This window comes from Clarias gariepinus, chromosome 8 (assembly GCF_024256425.1).
Source record: "Clarias gariepinus isolate MV-2021 ecotype Netherlands chromosome 8, CGAR_prim_01v2, whole genome shotgun sequence".
Classification (NCBI taxonomy): Eukaryota; Metazoa; Chordata; class Actinopteri; order Siluriformes; family Clariidae; genus Clarias; species Clarias gariepinus.
Window position 1 is genome coordinate 16,370,524 of NC_071107.1, and position 21,317 is coordinate 16,391,840.

The following is a 21,317-nucleotide window of genomic DNA, read 5'->3' on the forward strand; positions in this document are numbered from 1 at the left end:
TTTGGGTAACTGTTTAAATGTCAGGCCAAGTAATATTACTTTCCATGATTTGTATAAAAGTTTAGTAAACATTAGTTGGCGGTGAGTACGAACTAGGCTTCACTTTTACACAGAAATTACCTTATTTTTTACCTCTTTAACCCGTTTTTAGACAGTGCTTTTGAACCAAAATAATCTAATCTCTGATAGCTGCATTTTTAAGGACGTTAAATTATACAACTCATGATTTTAGTTTAATGTTCTGGTTCATCAGATTTAACTCCACACTTGATCGCCAGACACTGTTCATTCCCTGTGTTGAGCTGAATCACGCTACTCACTCACCAGCACAGCCAGGGTTTCCATGATCCAGTCCACAAATTCACTTAGCTAATTGATTTCAGCAGTGTCACGTTACTGTCCATCATGTGAGTGAATGTCTCGGCTACTCGGAGTGTCTTGAACAGCCTGGGCATCTTTATGACTGTACACGATCTAAGAGAATCAACAGCATGCTCAACTTTTACACTTTGATCACGCTTACCTTTCTTCACAAGATGAAGTCTGTGATCCTACAACCAGCTCACTGCAAACCAATCTAAAAAGAAACTTACTTCCATCTATCTGCATTGAACAGGAACCTTTGAGACACATAAATGGCTGAACAACTGTTGGTTACATCACCAGTAAAAATTACATCGGTAAGTTTTTTAAATCTGCTTTTTTTTTTATTGCACACACAGGTATAGAGGTATAGAACACAGGTGTAAAAAGTTCAAAGTACTAAATAATATATTTTCTCATATTTTCACATATATGTGTCACATATTAATGTGTTAATTAATTATTAACACATTAATATGACATACTGTTTTCACAACATTAATTAAAGTCATATATCATATATAAATACAGTATATTTATCTTTTCTCTCTGTTTATACTGTACTGTACATGTAGAAAATAAATGTACTATACCTTTTTACCTTCCAAATTTTATTAAACTACCTCAAGTCACCGCAGTGTCTAATCTAAATTATTTATTAGCATGCTTAATGTTATCGTAAATACTGGTGTCATCCTTTTTGTCATTTTTCTTTTGCATAAACCCAACTGACACTGTTCACGTATTTATTTATTTATAAATTTTTAACTCCAACCTGGGTTCACTTTAACAAAAATACACATTGTTATTTTCTTTTCTTGCAATACTTCTGGCCACAAATTTGTATTTTTTTTTTGTCATTTTTGAATTCTTTTTATAGTACTGATGTCTTTATCAGTTAAAAATTCCATATGTGTGGCAAATATGGCAACGTTTTACAATATCTGTTTTATTGAACAATTCAGAAAAAAGCCAAGCCGAGGTTTGTGATACTTTAATTTCACTCAGTATTATATCAGTGACCAAAGCACTTCTTTAAGATCATAGAATGGCTAGTGGTTTTACTAATTAGTGTAGCTTATAGAAAAATATTAAAAGATAAATGAATATTACTGGATATTACCTACAGTATAGTGCATCTAAATGTATTAATGTTATTTCGTTTATGTTGTTGTTGCATTGACATTTAACATACATTGAACTGTAGTTGTTTACCAGTATGATGTTTGCTTTATGTTTGTATTTAATGTTGTATAATTTTATGCCTTATAACTCCATTACTCTTCTTTATCACAGCATGTAATAAGAATTTGTTTTGTCCTTCCTCTCCATGCTTACAGCACCTCACATTATCCCTGCTGGCTGTGGCTTTCCTCACCTCATTTGGTAGCTCTATGCTATATGGCTATAATCTAGCTGTGGTGAACTCTCCGGCAGGGGTAAGAGCTCAATAAGCATGTTTATCTACTGTATGGTTAAAATAACCAACATGCTTTCACTTTTGCTCTCTATGAATCTTCAGTATTACCAGTTATAAGTACTAAAGAAATAATGGTCAAAAATATTCAAGCTCATAAGTAATTTACTTATTTTTTCATATTAGTGATTCATGGCATACAAATCCCATGAAATCTCACTTTACTGAAAAATAAGTTCAGAAAATAATGTATTTTTAGTAGATTCATTAATTTATCCCTTTTTATCTCTAATGAGCAAACTTGATGTGGTGGTGTCAAGGGAAAAGCTACCCGAAATGACATAAAGAAAAAAGATTCAGAGAAACCAGACTCAAAAGAGAATCTATCCTCATCTGGATGATACTGGATTGTGTGACCATAAATAAATCACAGCGGCAGCAATAATTAATAATGATCACATTTATTTTTAAGCAGACCACATGTGGCCATCCTCAGCCGCAGTGAGTGGTCTCCAAGTGATAAAAACTTTAACCGGAAGTAGGGCACAAGGACTGATTAAGATCAAAGGGATCTCAGGAATGCTAAGTGTAGATTATTCAAACCCTTGTGGTCATTTTGGATTAATAATACTAATATCAAATGGTCTTGTAATGATGCATATATATATATATATATATATATATATATATATATATATATATATATATATATATATATATATATATATATATATATATATATATTACAATCACTATTGAGCCTAAATTTATATAACAATATTTTGGCTATTTATTAAAACCATTGGATTTTTTTTTATTCCTGAAATCCCCATTGATGGAACAGTTGACATTTTAAATGTTATTTGAATTATGCCCATTTAACAAAAGACCAATCAAACAGGTGAACAAATATATAAATTATTATTATAGAATTATAATAAGTCAATAATTACAATTTTGTTAATGGTTGGTTGTGAGTTACATCACTGTAATAAGATATTTAAAAAAGGAAACTTATTCTTGGTTATGCTTACTTAGACCCCTGTGAGTCTTTGGATTTGGAAGAACAATTTTTCTTCAGCAGGGTTTGGCAGTGTCCAGCACATTTTGCTGATTTTTCTGTTCAACTAATCTGTTAACTGCCTATTTTTATGGGTGTGTTTAAGTGTTGGTGCACTACAAACTGTGGTGGAGATAGGCCGCCATAACTGTATTTAAACACCCTGGGGTTTAAGGATCTTTTGAGTAGCCATTTGATTAAGATTAAGACTCATTAATATTTTTTTGTGACCCTAAGAAGTTTCTATATCACACTTTGTAAGTAAATACTATGGTCTGCCTAAGTGCCAGCTAGCTGATTGCATAGGTAGACTCCCTACATGATGATCTGTCTTCAGCTTGGAATTTCAGGTCTCTTTTTACTGTTTCATTGAAGTTGAGGTCAATTTTTCAACTATTTACGAGTGTCCTCTTTTTTCTCTTTTCTATAACTTTTCCAAGAATTGTGTATTTCTCCAGGGATTGGAGTGGAGTGATTTGGGAGTATGCCCAAAGTATACATTTAGTTGTTGTCATTGTCTTAGTTGTTCATGACACTTTTAAACATTTTCTTAAATACCATACTAAGATGGTTTTATATTATTGTATAAAATATTATCCTATATTGTTAATAATCAATCATAGATCATGAAAGGCAGAAGCTATCCACACCACAGTATTTTTGGTCACAATTTAGAGGCTAACTGCAATACCAGCTGTAATTAGTAGTCTTTGTACTACCAATAATACTAATACTACAGATTATTACTTATATTGATAACTCTTTTTGTTTTCTGAACCATATTAACCTAAAACATTTTACTTTAAGGAAAATGTTTGTAATATATGGCAAAATGTTTTGCTTAATAAGCGTGACTTTTCAGTCAAAACACTGTATATTAACACTTTTAAAGGTTTAAAGTCAGTTCCCAATGTTTTATATAGATATTGTATTTATTTAATGTATCAGTGATGATTCTATAATAAATCTTATACATCTCTAATAGTAAAATTTTAACCCGTAACCTCTAGGTGTTCATAAACCCATTTTCATGAAATGCAATAATAACAACAGAAATAATAATAATAATTATTATTATTATTATTATTATTATTATTATGAATTAATGTACTGTAATGTTGTCAATTGTAATATAAGGTCATACAATATATGTAAGACATTATTTTATTAGATTGTAAAATGTAATTGTTGGTATTTATGTAAAAAATACACAAAAGGTACATGTTACAAATATTCATTCGTAGTAAATTCTTAGTTCTTCAGTCTAATAGAGAGTTGTTCTCCTAATGATCAAATCATTTATAGTGGTCACATGAACACTAGGTCTGCTTAGGTTGTCATCTGAGTGGAAGATTTGTCAATGGATGAGTAATGTGGATGGAATGATAGATATCTGAAACTAGACCTTACTGAAACTCTCTGATTTTGGTCCGTGATTCTGTATCATGATTTTGTAACTTATTCCAAAAGCAGTTATTACTGTATTGGGGAATGTTTGTTGCATATTTTATTTGTCGAAATGTATAACAGGCTTGATTCTCTGCTTAGTTGATAAAAAGATGTTTTTAAGCAGCTTGTATAATTGTGATGTATAACATTAGTCATCTGAGGTTTTTTGCCATTTTGAGCTGTGATGGTTGCCTCTAGCAGGTCTTCATGTACAGTAAGTGGGGACCTATTTGCCTTGCACCATTAGTCTGTTAATGATGAAATGATTCAAATTTTCCTGTTTTTTTTTTTCTTTCAGCGGTGGCTGTTACATTTCCAATGAAACTGGTTTTGTTTTATGCGTCTGATGTATGCACAGAATACATATTTTTCTAATTTAACTTGGCAAAAATCCTTTTTTGCTATTGAACATGAAATTGTGAGAATTGTTTAATGCTCTCAGAACAGAACAGAACAGAACAAAAATTAATTCCTAAAAAGGTGATTAACAAAGACAAAATGACAAAGTCAAATGACTGTTTCGGATGTTCATATTAGTCAAAAATTACTAATAAACCATTGTACTGATGGGTCTGTTAAAAGGTAACTTAACAGTGCAGGCCAGAAACTGCTGTGACTCTACTGCTTAAAATAATTAGTAAAATACAGATTGGGGAAAAGATAACTGCACAGGAATCCAATTAGACTGTGACTCCAGAATACAGAGAGAGTAGGTGTGTGATGCAGAGATGTAGAGACACAAAAGAAAGTCTTAAGAATAACTGCATATAAGACAGAGGCTTGTGCTTCCTGTCATCTAAATTTGTCTAAATATTTCTTAAACAGGCACTTGATTTTGAGCAATTTGGCCTCTTGTGGCCTTTTAAGGTGTAAATCATCTTTATATTTTTACCCAAAATGTGAATTCCACACAAGTTGGCCACTTTGACTTTGTGACTCAAAATAGTAGTCTTACACAGGAATATGGGGAAAAAAATATATATATATAATAAAACATTTAAATAAAACATTTAAATAAATAAATAAATAAATTTGTATTTGAATAAAACATTTAAATAAAATAAATCATAATAATTATTTATATATAATTATTATGATTTATTTTATTTAAATGTTTTATTCACTAAAATAAAACATTTAAATAAAATAAATCATAATAATTATATATATATATATATATATATATATATATATATATATATATATAATTATTATGATTTATTTTATTTAAATAAAATAAATCATAATAATTATATATATATATATATATATATATATATATATATATATATATATATATATAATTATTATGATTTATTTTATTTAAATGTTTTATTCACTGGGTGCATCATTATGATATTTTTTTCCCTTTTCTTTCTCCTCTTTACACACACCCAGTACATTAAGAACTTTTATAATCGCACCGTTGTGAGTCGAAATGGGACGGGACTGAATGGGGAGCAGCTGACACTCATGTACTCACTCACTGTGTCTGTCTTCGCCATTGGAGGCCTGATCGGCTCCTTCATGGTGGGCATGCTCGTCACCAGATTTGGAAGGTGAGTCAATAGGAGACATTGCAACATCTGGTCCTGTCTGGCCACTCTGCCAGGTGTGGTACTGCTACTCCCCAGAGTTTGATGACCTCCAAGGTACACACTACCTCATCTGTCACCTCACATGACCCTTTTTTTGTTTGTTTACCTCTGTGGATGACCTTGGTCACACTTTAGAGGGGGAACAGTGTGTTTTGTGGCCGTAGGTTAAAAAGTTTTTACACTAACTTCACAGATGGATGCCGTGACAATAAAATGAGCCAGGGTATTGTGTTGACCCATCAGTTTATATTAATAGTAATAGGTTTTTGTAATGGAATGCATATTCAGCTATGCTTTAATCTGGGAATGAGACATAATCAGAATTCTTCAGCATGCCCACAGAAGCCCTCGCAAACTCCTCTGCTTGTCTCGTCTGCTCCAAGCATCTCACGGGAGCCATGAGATTAGACTGCAGACATTTAAATGCAAATGAAAGGTGATGATTCACAACTCCATTTAATGCTCTAATCAATTGTGGCCCAGCAAAGTGTTTTATAGGACTAAGGCCATCATAACGCAGAGCATGGCACAGCTGGGTGTAAATCAGAGGGAAAAGTTTGCCACCTGATAGAACTAATCAAGAAGGCCAGCTATTTTATTCAGTGCTGCAGTCGTGGAACATCAATAACCTGGTTTTGATAGTCAAACTCCCTGGTGGTGGCTGTTGAGCATTACAGCCCTGCTTAATGAGCAGTGTTAAGAACAGGACTCATGTCTGTCTGTCCTTGCAGGAAAGGGACTGTGGTCAACTCTACTGTTCTGGTCTTTATAGCAGCCTCCCTAATGGGCTTCAGCAGAATCTGCCATTCACCTGAAATGGTTATTTTCGGTCGCTTCGTCACCGGAATACATTCAGGTAACATGCTGTTGGAAGCTACACTTCTATGTTGTTTAGGCAATTTCACTAATTTTGTGATGTGCCTTTTTTTTGTCTCAGGGATCTCTCTAAGTGTGGTGCCCATGTATCTGGGAGAAATTGCTCCTAAAAATCTGAGAGGCTTTCTAGGCCTCATGCCCAGCATATTTATCTGCATTGGGGTTTTCTCTGCTCAGCTCCTGGGCCTGCATGAACTCCTCGGAAAAGTAGGTATATATCAGAATGGCACTACTTTAACCTTACAGAGCAATATCTTCTTATTTCTATCTTAAAAATAGACACAGGTACACAGAGCTACATATTATTGTGTTACTTTTTGTCTAGGCTGAGGATAATAAATGATTGCTTCTTGGCCATTGCTTTAAATGACAGGAGGAACACTGGCCTCTGTTTCTCTCCCTGGTGGTTATCCCGACATTTGTCCAGCTGATGCTGTTGCCATGGTTTCCAGAAAGTCCTCGTTATTTGTTGATTGAAAAGCACAATATCCATGCCACCATCACAGGTGAGAGAACTGGCCTGAGAGGTAGTATTACACAGTGTTTAAAGCTTATGATTGATTTGTAATAAACGTAATATGTTTTATGATCTCTTCAAATTGTCTTGTCTTGATCTGTTATATGCTATCAAAAAAAGTGTGCTGATCTGATTTAAATAGTTCTACAGATTAGTGCAAATAAACTTTTTCATCGCCTACTGTGTTCTTCTGTAGCTCTGAAGTGGTACAGGGCCAGATGTAATATTCAGGCTGAGATTGAGGAAATGCAGGAGGAGCAGCGCTCCCTGTTCTCCATCGAGACTGTGTCTGTCTGGCAGCTGCTGCTGGACCCTACAGTCCGCTGGCAGATCCTTTCTGTGGTCATCATTAACATCGGGATGCAGCTGTCTGGTATAGATGCAGTAAGGCTGTGTTTACTTTTACATATGACTGTATGAGTTTTTTTTTATAGCCAGTTAAAATAATAAACTTTAAAACCTAAAAAAATATCAAGGTTTATATATATATATATATATATATATATATATATATATATATATATATATATATGAATAAAGCTGGTACCATGAGCTTTTCAAAGGGTTTGATGTTTAAAAAGTATTACTTGACTTTTCTGGGCTTGCAGAAGAACTCACTAGATTTTTTTATGTATACAACAAATAAATTCAGGAGCATTACCTTTGTGAATTATTTGGGTTAGCTGCAAATTAATTATTCAGATGATTAAGTGGACAGAGTTGGCAGAAAGCTCATACTTTACCCAACAGAGCTGAACAAATTAGAATCCTTATTTCAAGAGTCTGTTTATAGCATCTAATTTGTTCTGCCCTGCCAAGGCAATAAAGATAGGCTATTATTAAAGCAAATTACATAGAACAAAATCTGAATCGGAGGCGTAGTTTAGTTAAAGATAAAGTGGGTGTGATTTTGAAATCATGATATACTTACACTACAGTGGTGAATTGAGATTGCTAAATAATGTCCACAGAACTTATCTGACACTAGAATGCCAAGAAGACGTGTGTCCAAAATTAGACATCAATTGCCTGTAACACATCTATATTTTTTGTGAGGATTAGAGAAGCATAAAGATGTAGGATTTCACAGTTTGCAGTATAATTATGCATATTGTATCTTTAATACAATGACATAAAATTGCTAGAAGTTCGGAAAGGAAATAAGCGTGCTTTTTGACAATATTCTTGTAGGCCAGGCAGTAAATGTGTGTTAATAATTTAGCAGAAAATTTTGGACAGATTCACCACATTACATTCATCTCCCCTGCCATTTATAACAGCTGCCATGGAAACCAAATATATAGGCTTCCTAGAAGTAAGAAAATAAATGTTGCTTATAAAACATGTTGAGCTTGAACACAGCAAATGAGTATTTATATGTGTTAACAACCTAATTCCTTTTTAACATATAAGGCCTTAAACCATATTTTTCCCCTCCATCTGTTTTGGTTTTCTGCACTTAGAGGTTTGATGGCACTAATGGTCTCCACCATAATCCACCTTAATCAATAGACGCAAGATGACAAAAGTGATCTCTGAGATCAAGTTCTAGAGTGTTTCAGCTATGCAACTTGACTATAAAAACACTGGCATTGATAGAATCTGGCTAAAATATGTTTAGAATATGTTAATATTGCTGATTCGAAGCTTGTTTGCTTTTAAATGGACAGATGTGTTTTTATGTCAAGTCTCTTTTAAAGAGGATAAAAAGAAAGAGTTGAGGTGATGAGATTATAGTTTGCAGTTTGCGTGCATGTGTGTGTGTGTGTGTGTGTGTGTATGTGTGTGTAGGGTAAATGGGGTTGACAGGTGGTGTGTCTTGGCTGAGTTGAGCCAAAGCAGCAGGAGAGTGGCTGACCGTGTGTGTCCTCTGCACTCCCAGTAGCTCTAAAACCGTCTGTGTTTCCTCTGATTACCCCCCTGTCTAAAGTCACGCACACCCCTCCAGCGCCAAAATTGAATCTGAAGTGTTGTACACCATAACTGTGCAGCTATGATACACCACCTGTTCAAGCCAAAATCAGCATTTCCTCATTTTCATTCTTTCCCACCATGTTTCAACAACCACTCTTGATTTTCAATTGCACCAAAGATCTGGTTCTACACCAATGACATTTTCGAGAATGCTGGGATACCAGCGGCTGAGATCCCATACACCACTGTTGGAACAGGTGCCATAGAGATCATCGCAGGTCTCTTAGGGGTAAGTATTTTTTTTTTTAATAGAGTAATATGGCTAGTGAAGATTGAAATGAACTAACTGGAGTGTGTGCTAAGGTTATGCACAAGCAAATCTTAAGCCTAATAGCATCTTTTTAAGTAAAGGGTCTCATTTGGAGGGAATGAAAATATATTTGTTGTGTGATTTTATAAAAGAATAACAGGCAGATTATAACAAGAATGATTTACTTTACTGCACTTTAAAGCTACACCAGGTCAACCCACTGATGAATAAAATATATTGGAGTTCCGCGATAGCATCATCAATCAGGTCAAGCCTATGCAGTTTTACCCTGCTCAACCTGTTAAGAAATCAAGCCCCTGAGTTCTCCCTCTGGAGCCTCGCTGCCCCTCCGTCATTTCCTTCCGCTTCGCTTTTCTTTTCTGTCCATCTTCTGCTGTTCACTTTTCCTTGTTTTTTTTCCTCTCCTTCTTTTACACTCGTAGAAAACACTGTATGAGATGAAAGGAAAACATTAGAGAGATGGATGAGTCTTGTTCCCACTGGCTTCTTCTCTGGGTCACATCTCAGAGCTGTAATGGAGGCTAGACGCAGTCTCCGTCTCCCAGGCGTATCGCTTAGCCAGGATTTAGTGATGCACCATCAGCGACTGGAGGAGGCGAGGCGCGCTGTTAGTCAGGAGAACTCATTGCTGTCAGTGTCAATTGGTCCTCACTTGGGAGGCCAATGGCACACAGGAGGAAGGCCGGAGATTGGTTATAAAATTACAACTATTCATTCTGCTGTCAGCTGCTCTCCACACCCTCCTTTAAGTCAGCGTACTGTTTTGGCTCTAATCTTTTCCTTATTGTCTTGGAGTCTCAATCTTTCCGAGTTATGGAATGGAATAAAGCACCAATCACAAATTTCCAAATAGTGCCTCAGCTTTGAGTTTACTAACACAGACAACAGTGAAAATGTATCAAATCATGGCGGTTTTATAGCACTGTTTGTATTCCAGATCATTTATTTTGCAATATTAATAAAATATTAATAAAGTATTGATTCATTCCTATGTTGCACTAGTGTTTCACAATTGAGCGGCTTGGAAGAAGGCCACTGATAATAGGAGGTTTTGGGGTCATGGGCCTCTGTTGTGCTGGGATAACATTTTCTCTTGTACTACAGGTAAGCATTTTTAGGACTCAGTTCTCTGTGCATATTAGATTTATTATGTTAAAACTTTAAACATAGTTTATTTGACATGTGCACCAGAGTATTCCAAATGCATAACTATAATCTACTGTATGTGATTCCTGTCCTCCTCACTTAGACCTATGTGCATTTCATGAAGTATGTGAGTGTGGGCTGCGTGGTTGGCATCATTGCTGGGTTCTGTATAGGACCAGGTGGGTTATGTTGCATTAATATTTTTTAACATTTTCAATAGCTTTCCATGTAAACCATATTCTTATCATGTGAAACGGTGTTGCTTCACCACATATAAAGAGATATGGTCTCTAGAGTGTGGTTCAGTCTAAATCAACAGATGGTCCTTCTTTGACCCCTGGGTTCCTGTGACATCTGGAACTAGGGAAATAGCGACACCTGGAGGCAGGAAAGCTAAATTAACTTGAATGTCTCTTCATTCTCATTTATAGCATGGCAAGATAAATAGCTTTTAAAAATAAACAGTAATTTATTTGCTTGTGTGCATTTAAAAAAAATAGATTAGTTCTTCTAATGATGAGCCATTAGTTTGATGGTATTTGAGCTTAGTCATTGATATACATTATCCTTCCAGTTACGCATTCATAATCATAAGTAATAACATACTAACATATAGCCTGCATGTCAACACATATTTTATTGCTACCATGTATTATTTACTGCAGCTTATCACTAAATATATCTAAACTAAGCTGTATGGCTTTATCAAGTAACCTGAATGTAAAAGAGAAAGGTGTTCATTGTATTATTAAATTAATGCATTGGTTATTCACTAGTGTATCAATTTTATGTATATAGTTTATGCATGCCACAAGAGTAGAGTAGTGTAGAGGAGCATGGCTGAAATGATGAATGAGACTGCAAGTGCTTTACTCTGTTGATGTATGATTCAACCCCACTCCAAAATCTATAATTCATTCTCAGGCCGCAGCCTCAATCGCTGTAATTACGTCTTTAATTAGGATTTTTTATGGCTCATTGTTCATAAACAATGATGAATATGGCTTTTTAAGCCAAAATCCTGCATGAACAATGAATTACAAGCAGAGTTCCATATCAATTTAACTGCAGCATGCTTTCTACTGCAATTATCATGCACAAATAATGAAGTCGCAGCTTGGCTTGTTCCTGAATTCATTAGACTTGAAATAACACCTTGCGCCTGTTTATTTTTCACTGGTAACCAAAAGGGATTAGAAGTTAAGCACTGGAACAATAATGAGCACCTCGTAAAGCTACTTTATTGTCTTCTTCCCTTCATGAACTGTTGCATTATGGAAAAGCACTGGACTTGTGCTTTAAAGTATATAATGTACATGAATGTATCTACATTTATACAGTATATATGTCTGGGTATATGTGTTTATATATAAGCAGTGTATAAGTGTAGATCACCTTCCATAAGATTTTTTTTAATTCTGCAGTAAAAAAGACATAACAATCAATACTCACTTAAGTTACAACTCTAATAGTGTATAGAAATAACTTAGTTATAAGTAACATCTGATGTTTTATTTATATTTTTAAGCTGGTGTCCCGTTCCTGATCACGGCAGAACTGTTTAAACAGTCCCACCGTCCTGCTGCTTATACTGTCGGAGGATCTTTAAACTGGATGTCCAATTTCACTGTTGGTTTCATCTTCCCTTTTCTACAGGTGCTGTTGCCACTTTTAATAAAGCACTCCATTCTAATAATGTCACATAACCTGGTTATTTGTAAGGAAAATAGTTTGACAGGAATTAACATAGCATATAATACAGTTCCTTAGTTAATTTCCAGTACTTACTAACTTAGCAGTAAATAATCAAATATTAACAAAGTCGATTGTTAATAATTCCTAATCACTATAATAATTGTCTACGTTGACAAAAGTGAGCAATGATGAGAAACTATGAGGACATGCTGTCTGATATTGAACCACAGATTTATCTGCATGTTTCAGTGTTGTACACTGTGCTTAGTTTGCCATTACAGAGACATTTTTTTACTGATTAAATTACTTGGAAAACATTAACAATCGTTATCAACTGTTATCAATATAGATTAACTACTATTTCAGTAACGAGTCAGGTATTTCCATCTCAGTCTTCCATGAATTACTCTTGAATGTAATAAATGGCTATGATGAAGGAAGTAATAATAATAATAATAATAATAATAATAATATATATTGCATAACATTTTAGGTATTTGGATGACTGTTTTATTAGTATCCAGTTTTGAATACTAGTTACTAATTATTAGTAAGAGTAAAGGCATTGATTTATTGCTTGACTTCAATAGTACATATATAATAATTGTCATTGATATATCAATAAATATGTTTTCTCTAATGGTATTACTCTAATGGTGTGTGTCAATAGAGTAGTATATTATAATGGTTTGTAATTATAGAAAAATAATACTACTACATTCATAATTTATTTCATAATGCTAAGTTAATAAGGACTTCAACATTAATATAGGAAACACGTAGTAAACTGTTACCATTAGGACCGATGTAGCAGAAACATGGTAAATTAGCAGACTTATGACTAGACGAGTTAATATAGCCAAAAATTAAGTCAAGCAAGTTTCTTGTAAATGTAAAGGTTGGAAGCAAAACAGGAATTTTATATTTCCCACATACGTTTTCCATATAAACTGAACCCCCAGGTTATTACTGTGAGCTGATATAACTTTTTCAACCTTTGTATCCATGTGTCACAGATGTTGGCAGGGTCCTACTGCTACCTGGTGTTCAGCAGTGTGTGCTTGGTAGTGGCAGTCTATGTGTTCTTTGTCATTCCTGAGACGAAGAATAAGACATTTATGGAGATCAGTCAGATGTTTGCCACAAAAGAGGCAGTGGTAGAAAGCCAGGCCCTGACTCAGCCAGATCAGCTTAAACTGAAGAAGATGAATGGGTATGGAACGCTAGAGAATGGCTCATTTGAATTTGACAGCTCTTCCTCTGGTCCCTGAGAGCCGAGACGAGAGTGCACTTAATCAAGCAATATTTCAATATTGTCTCACACTTGTATATTTTATGTATCTATTAATAACAAATTGAGATTATTAAAACGTTATTATTGGGTCATAGTTATTGTTAATAATACTGAGTATATTATAGCTGTATGAACAGCATGATCTACATGCATATATTATCTCATATCATATATTTATAAATTAGTTGATTTTAATGAAAATGTAAAGACATGTTAAAGTCTATTGTGCAAATTTTAAAAACAATTCGCTTAATGTTTCATAAATGTGTATTTTATAACTTTTTATAACATGTAAGTGTATTTTTTACTGCCTTTGCACAACAGTCATATAAAGTTGGCATATATTATATATTTATTATATGCACTAAGATTCTGGTTTATTTTGGAATGGAAACAGTATTTCATGGCTATGTACTGTATGAAATCATATTGATACTACATGCTATAATACTGGCCTGTTTTGTTTGTCTTTCTGATTTGTGTTTGAATGGATTTGTGTTTGATGAATATTGATATCTTAATGTACCTAATTGTGGCAATTAGAATTAGAATTAGAATTAAGTGCCAAGTGTTTTGGTAGTAATAAAAAAATATCCAGTGTTCATTTTAATGCAAATGTATTTAACCTGACATTTAATGAGAGTGCTTTTAAGAATATTCAGTTTTTAAAACCTCACATATAAAAGTGTTGTGAGAGGATCTGTGGTATGGTGCTTATTGAAAACATCAGGGGGCAGGCCAATAAACGCTTCCTAAGCAGGATCTTTGGTGGTTTTCGCCAAGCAGCTTGAGGGCCAAACCCAGAGCAGCTTCATTAACTCGCAGAGGAGGTGAATTTAATGCTTAATTAAAGAAAAGGGCTTTCTTTCTCACCTTCATCTATGGGCACTGTGCTCCTCTTTAACTAAGCTATGTTACATGATGCTTCTACATGGGCTAATTGAGAAAGAAAAAAATGAACATGTACAATGATCATGAATGATTTATCTGTTTACTGTTAAAATTCCTTTAGACACCATATTTTACTTTACTTTTGGTGGTAATGAATAGTTAAATCCATTAGAAGTCTGTCTGCTTTTACACAGAAAACCGCAGTAGTATAACTAAATACGAATCAATTATATATCCATAAAGATTCAGGTCATTTTATTCTATTAGAAGCAATTAAACTACCAAATAATGTTGCCTTTGTGTTGCGGAAAGTGATATGATTGCTAGAAATTCAATATTTTAAACCTCCCATAACCCAAAGCTGCGGCAGCTCAGAACTAAAATACCATGTGGGTGTGTGTGGGTGTGACGTCTTAGGTCTATCAGGCACAGAGAGCTCTGCATATAGTGAAGTAAGGTGCAAACTCTGCTAGCCCCTAGGCATGGTGCTCCATCTGTGTGGGCCTCTGCGACTCCCTCAGAAGTTGCCTGCATAGACAAATGATATGAAATGCCTACATCTCCCGGTGCGAGAAGAGAAATGGTGAGCTAAATCGTGTCTGGCTTTTAGTCTCCCAACTGTTGTCCACTGGGCTCAAGGTCACTGGTTAAATGTGATCCCACATGCCTCAATACACACAGCTGCAGTCTGAGAGTTCATTTTCTGAGGAGAAAACTACACCCCACTTTACCAGCTGTTGTGACTAAAGGATAAAAAACCTGAATGGACCTAGAATTCTATAGTTTTTGGTTGCTCCTGTGCCAAGATTTCCCACAACTTCATTTATGAAACATGTCAGCCAGAGAAAAAAGAGTTGTTTGAGTTCATATCTCTGTTCCACTGTTGGTTGCTCAGTTAAAATTCAGCGGCCCTTAGATTTACTTCATCCTGTGTGCCTTGTGCAGCACTAAATACAGAGGCTAATATTTCACTCTGAATTGCTTCCCCTGATGGAAGGACTGTCGTCCTGTAGGTCAGCAAGAGGAAAGGATGTTGGTCTAATTAGCAGCAGAGGAATCTACCATCTCCTTACCACCTGTCACTGTGGTCTCGGATCTGCCCCCTTGTGGCTTTAGAAGGAAATTAACATACGGTAATGGTGATGTACAATAGAATTTTGTGTAGTGTGTAGGAATTTTTTTTTTTGCTTTCTGGTATTTCTGGTGAACCCTGTCCACCTTCATAAATTATATATATATATATATATATATATATATATATATATACATACACACACACACACACACACACACACACACACACAGTATACATACATACATACATATGTATGTGGTTGTATAATATGTATTGTTATATATTCAAAACTCTGTCCAAAAAACACACAGCATACTGATGGCAGGATTAAAATAAGTACAAGAAAGTTGCCACCCTCCCTCCGACCTCCTAAAGAACACAAACAGACGCAGTACCCTCACAAAGAAAACCCGCTGCTCCCCCTAACATTTTAATTAATGACAACAGATTTTCTTCTCATAAGTGCTTTAATGTGGCTTATTGCTGTAGCAGTCCCCTTGGCCGTGGAAATATTATGTTGACGGATGTGCTGTGTCGCTGGCACTCCCTGGATGGAGGCAGCTGTCAGGGCCGGGATGATAACATTAACGCAGGGGGAAAGTGATGACAAATGCCTGTTATCAGCGAACGAGGCCGGTGACAAATCGAATCGTGGCTCCCAAGAACCCCCATTACACCGTAATAAAAAAAGATTGATGGTCCTCTCTGTCAGGACCTCTGTTAATGCGATTTCGACTGGTCTCTTCGGCTTCCAATTAAGATGAGAAGGAGAGAGAGAGAGAGAGAGAGAGGGAGAGAGAGAGAGAAAGAAAGAGAGAGGGAGAGAGAGAGGAAAAGCTATACAAGACCTACTAATTGGATCAGTGGAGCCAAAGGCACTCTCTTTCTTTCTCTCCCTCCTTCTTTTTTCCTTCCTTGCATCTTTCTCTCTTTCTCTCTCTCTCCCACACCCCTCCCTGTCTACTGCGGTGGCAGAGTGGAGCGTATCTCTGTACATTGCATTATTTCAGGATTTATGACCGGGTTGTGGGGATGCAGCCTGTGCCAGCAGTGATGAGAAGAGCTCTGTCTCTCTGCCAGCTCGCACATGCAGACGAGCACAGATGGGAGCGAAGATGCAAACCCAGCCAGTGATGAAACATCCTGACAAACAGTGGGACAGACAGAGAGACAAATAGCTCCATGTGACCCACTTGCCATGCAATTAAGTAAATAAGGATTGACTGTGTGTCAGCGGTGTGCTCGGAGTGTGCCATCCCTCACTGGTGTCGGTGTGTCACCCACTGATTTCATTATTAGTGAATGCTTGTTATGCTCCTAAAGGCCTTTTTGAAGATTAAATGGCAAATGCCTTGACAATGTCAGACAGAAGGATTTCTGCCCATTTTGGATAGATAATGCATGTTAGGATTAACTTGAGGCTATGCCATTACTAGACTTGACATTTAGGCAATAGAACCACCTGGATCTACTGCATCAATGTAGTGGCATCAACCCTGCCTTAAAGGGGCAGGACAGTTGCTTAAATACAACTTTACTGGTTGTCCAACTGGAAACAGGAAAACATAAGAGTGAGACATTTTTGCTAAAAGCTGATTAGAATGCAATATGTACAGTGGTGACCAAAATTATTGAAAAATAAAATGTTGTAATTCAATGTTGTAATGACATTCCCTGTATTTTTTTCAAATGACAAAAATAATAAAAAGAAACTACAAAACAAAAATCAATATTTACTATAAAGTCCTGTAGTCCTTAAAACTTGCAAGATCGGGCTGAGTGTAGAGTCAAAAAGACGTCTGCAGTACTCTGGTGTCAATTGCTCAATCCATGCCTGCTTGATTGCTACCTGAAGATCTTGAACAGACTGCTACTGCCTTCGTCACCATTGGCAACAGTTTTCTATTTGGGTTTAGGTCTGGCGATAACCCAGGCCATGGCTCCAGTAGCTGAATACCATTGTTACATAGTCAGTTTTTTAATGGTTTTTAAGTTATCTAATGCAACTCCTCAGCCAGATAGGCTAGAACCAATTAGCAAAATCGGTGGCGCGGTGGTGTACTGGTTAGCACTGTGGCCTCGCACCTCCTGTGTGTGTCTGGGGTTTCCACGTTCTCCCAGTGCTTGGTTAGTTTCCTCCTGGTGCTCTGCTATCCTCCCACAGTCCAAAGACATGCAGATTAAGTTAACTGCTATTTCTAAATTCCCCATACTGTGTGAGGGAGTGTGTGTGTGTGTGTGTGTGTGTGTGTGGTTGTCCCTTGTGATGGGTTGGCACCCCATCCAGGGTGTACCCTGCCTGAAGCCCTGAGTCCCCTCAGATAGGCTCCAAGCCTTCTATGACCCTATACAGGATAAGCAGTGTTGTCCACAGAAATAACTAATACATGGCATATGTTGTGTTATATATATTGTAAGTAATAAAAAGTATTAAAAAGTTAGCTTACCAGGAGGAATAATTTAGTTATATGGCTTGAGAAGATTGCATTAAAATGAATTGATATATTTATAACAATTAATACTTTGATACAGTAACATGTATTGAATGAACCGTTAATGTCTAATGAAATAAGTAAGAAATAACTAATACAGTAGTTTAAAGCAGAAGCATTGTGGTATAGGACCAACTCTTCTTATTTGAGTGAATGATGTGATTTAAGTGTTCTGCATTACAAATTCAAGTAAAACTTGACTGAACAAATTTACGTATGTAAATTATGCATCATGCCTCCATTAGCCACACATTACACCTGTCTGACAAAATATATGCATAAAAAAAGTTTTATTTCTTAAACAAATACATACTGGATACTCTGCCTAGGAAAAAATAAAAACGTTTCGCTTCAGAAGGATCAAATTATTGGCCTACACTAAGAAACAATTAATGAGATTGGGTTAAGAACCGAGCAACACATTATTGAAGAATAATGCTGAACCATTAACTTTTACAGAAGAACTGTTGTCAATGAAGAATTTTGGATCAGAGATCACTTAAACACTTGGAGAAGCTGGATCGTAATAAAAATCAACAGGAGAAATTGCAGCTATGTTTAATAATTAAATGCATCAAGAGCATTTCCACTCAGACAATGCAATGAGAACTCACAGGATTAAACAGCTGTGTGACCATGAGAAAACCACTTGTTAGTGAGACTAATCAGAAAAAAGGTTTATTTTGTTAGCATGCATATGTAAATATTGGACTTTCGAGCAATGGAGAAAGTTCATGTGGTCTAATGAGTCCAGGTTTACCTTACTTCAAAGCGATAGATGTTTCCGGTTAAGAAACAGAAGCATTGCCCCCATCACAAAAGAAGCATTGTTCACGCTTCACGTGAACTGTACAAGCCTCTGAAGACAGTCTTATGATCTGGGGCTGCTTTTCTTGATCAGGTCTAGGCTCAGCAACATTATGTGGCAGTAAAATGAAGTCAGCTGATGACCTGAATGTAGTGAATGACTGAGGTATGCCATCAAAGTTCTTTCTTACCAGGTGGCATGCACATATTTTTGGACTTAAAATGTATAAGAGAGAGAACTGTGTGGTAAAAAGGTGGTCAAATGAAGTATTGGAGTATGTGACTTTCTTTTGGATAGGCAGTGTCCCTAGGGTATATACATGTGTTTATACATAAACATACTGGTTTGTTTGTTCTACCTTTAAAATAGAGAAATACAGTAGGTAAAAAACCTTTTTAAATGTTTTACATGAATGTAGTTTGATTAATCTCAAAATCCTAATAATAATATGACTTTTTATTGATGTAATCCTAGTAATTAGTTCATTTTGAGTTCATGAGTTCAATGAGTTCATTTACTCATATTCTATAATGCTTATCCTGAGTACAGTGTCACGTAGGCCTGGAGTCTATTGCCAGAGACTTAGGGCATGAGGCGGATACACCCTGGAGAGGGCAAAAACTCACACACACACACACACACACACACACACACACACACACACACATGCACACACTACGAGCAATTTGGGAATACCAATTAGCCTATTCTGCAAAACCCAGAGAGAACCCACCATGCACACAGAGGAATCAAACCCTCGACCGTATTTTAACTGACCTCTTTATGGATTTACATTGTGAATTTCATTTTATAGTATTTTCTGACTTTTCTGAATTTTTCAATTCCTAAAATAAAAAAAAGTTATGTGTAATATTGTTGTCTTATTTTCAAAGGAATTATCCCATTATTTGCACTTTGGGGAAATTTACGGCAAACAGAACTGAGTCTAATCTATGATTAACATCACTGTACAATTCTTTGGTGGTGGTCTGGTGCAGATACTCATCCAGGGTCACGTGCCTGATATAAACCAAAGTCCTTTCACTAGAGCAGTTTGTTGACAACTGAAAGGAAAGAACTGGACCTAGCCCTTGCACATAAAGTTGCCTGACCTCTAAAGGAGACTCCATCCCCATCTCATCTTCCCGAAAGCCTAGAGGGGATCCACTGCATACAAAGGATCTAGAGGATGATATGAGAGTTTTCACTGTTTTCATTACACCAAGCTTGTAGTTTCTATCTGAGAATAATGGCCAGGGGGCTAAGCTGTTTTGTTATTGTGACAGGGTCTTCACACATTATCCCATGAAAAGGCCACCAGACACCATATATTTTTCTTAAGCCTTTTTAAAGCATCAGGGAAAACTTGAGGACATATCTTTGTTATATTTGTGTTTTCTGTAAAGGCACAATAAATGACATAATGTCACTCGTTAAAATGTGCCTTTTAGGATTTGAATATTGTGGACATGGACATGAGAGAGAGACAGAGAGAGATAGAGAGAGAAAGAGACAGAGAGAGTACATGTATTTAATATTCCAGCTTCTAGATTTACAGTCAGAGATGTTAGAGACTGTAGGTTTGTTTTTAATCTATATACAGTTTAGTTAGTTAGCACTGTCTAGGTCTATTTGTGTCAGTAAGTCAGTTTTTAAAAACTGGATACTCTTGGCGCTGCTGAATGAGTTAGAGAGAACCTGATACATTTTGCACTGCAACAGAGGGAATACTTCAGTAAATGCCCTACAAAGTGCACCTAGATGCCAAGATAGGTAGGTGTAGGTGTGCCAAATAAAATCACAGCTGAGGGGGTTTGTCATAATAACATACTGTATTTTCATAAATTACATATTGTACAATATGTTACATAATAACAATGGCATTATGGAATATAGCACATAGGTAATTTAAAATAAAACCTTAAAAAAAATGAAAATTAATCAAAATGTTGTTCACTATTACAGAAGTCTATAAAAACAAACAAACAGTTCTGCCTAGGACAATGTAATCTGTCTTTCTGAAAAAGTGCCATTGTGTTGTGTGTGTATGTGCGTGGCTTTTGGCCTCGAACATCTATAAAGCACAGCACAGGCAATCACATCCCACACTAAGCAATAAGAATGAATTTTGCTTAGCACTGAGCGCTTGTTTGATGAATCTGGCCTGTTAAGTTTATGAAGATCAAATCAGCTCATTGTGTGACTGGACTTACAGCAGAGTGGACCTGCTCAATGCAGAACTATGAATCCTGGGCTAGGGAGGTGGGTGATAGATAGCTGGAGGCTGGCCTCCATCACGCCCCATCCGGCAGGGGCTCCCCACAGCCAGGCTAGAGAGGTTAGAAAGACAGAGGAGGAAGATCAATTCTTTGAGCACAGGGAGAAATTAGG

General features: G+C 35.9%; 1 protein-coding gene across 1 annotated transcript; it reads left to right on the forward strand.

Moving 5' to 3' along the window:
• Positions 1–594: 594 nt before the first annotated feature.
• Positions 595–13,637, forward strand: slc2a15a (solute carrier family 2 member 15a). Its single transcript, XM_053502555.1, has 12 exons — positions 595–680; positions 1,704–1,802; positions 5,688–5,848; positions 6,619–6,743; positions 6,825–6,970; positions 7,137–7,269; positions 7,477–7,664; positions 9,373–9,483; positions 10,528–10,629; positions 10,775–10,850; positions 12,200–12,327; positions 13,383–13,637. The coding sequence occupies exons 1-12, from the start codon at positions 636–638 to the stop codon at positions 13,635–13,637; spliced, it is 1,569 nt and encodes a 522-aa protein (XP_053358530.1). The 5' UTR covers positions 595–635.
• Positions 13,638–21,317: the final 7,680 nt, after the last annotated feature.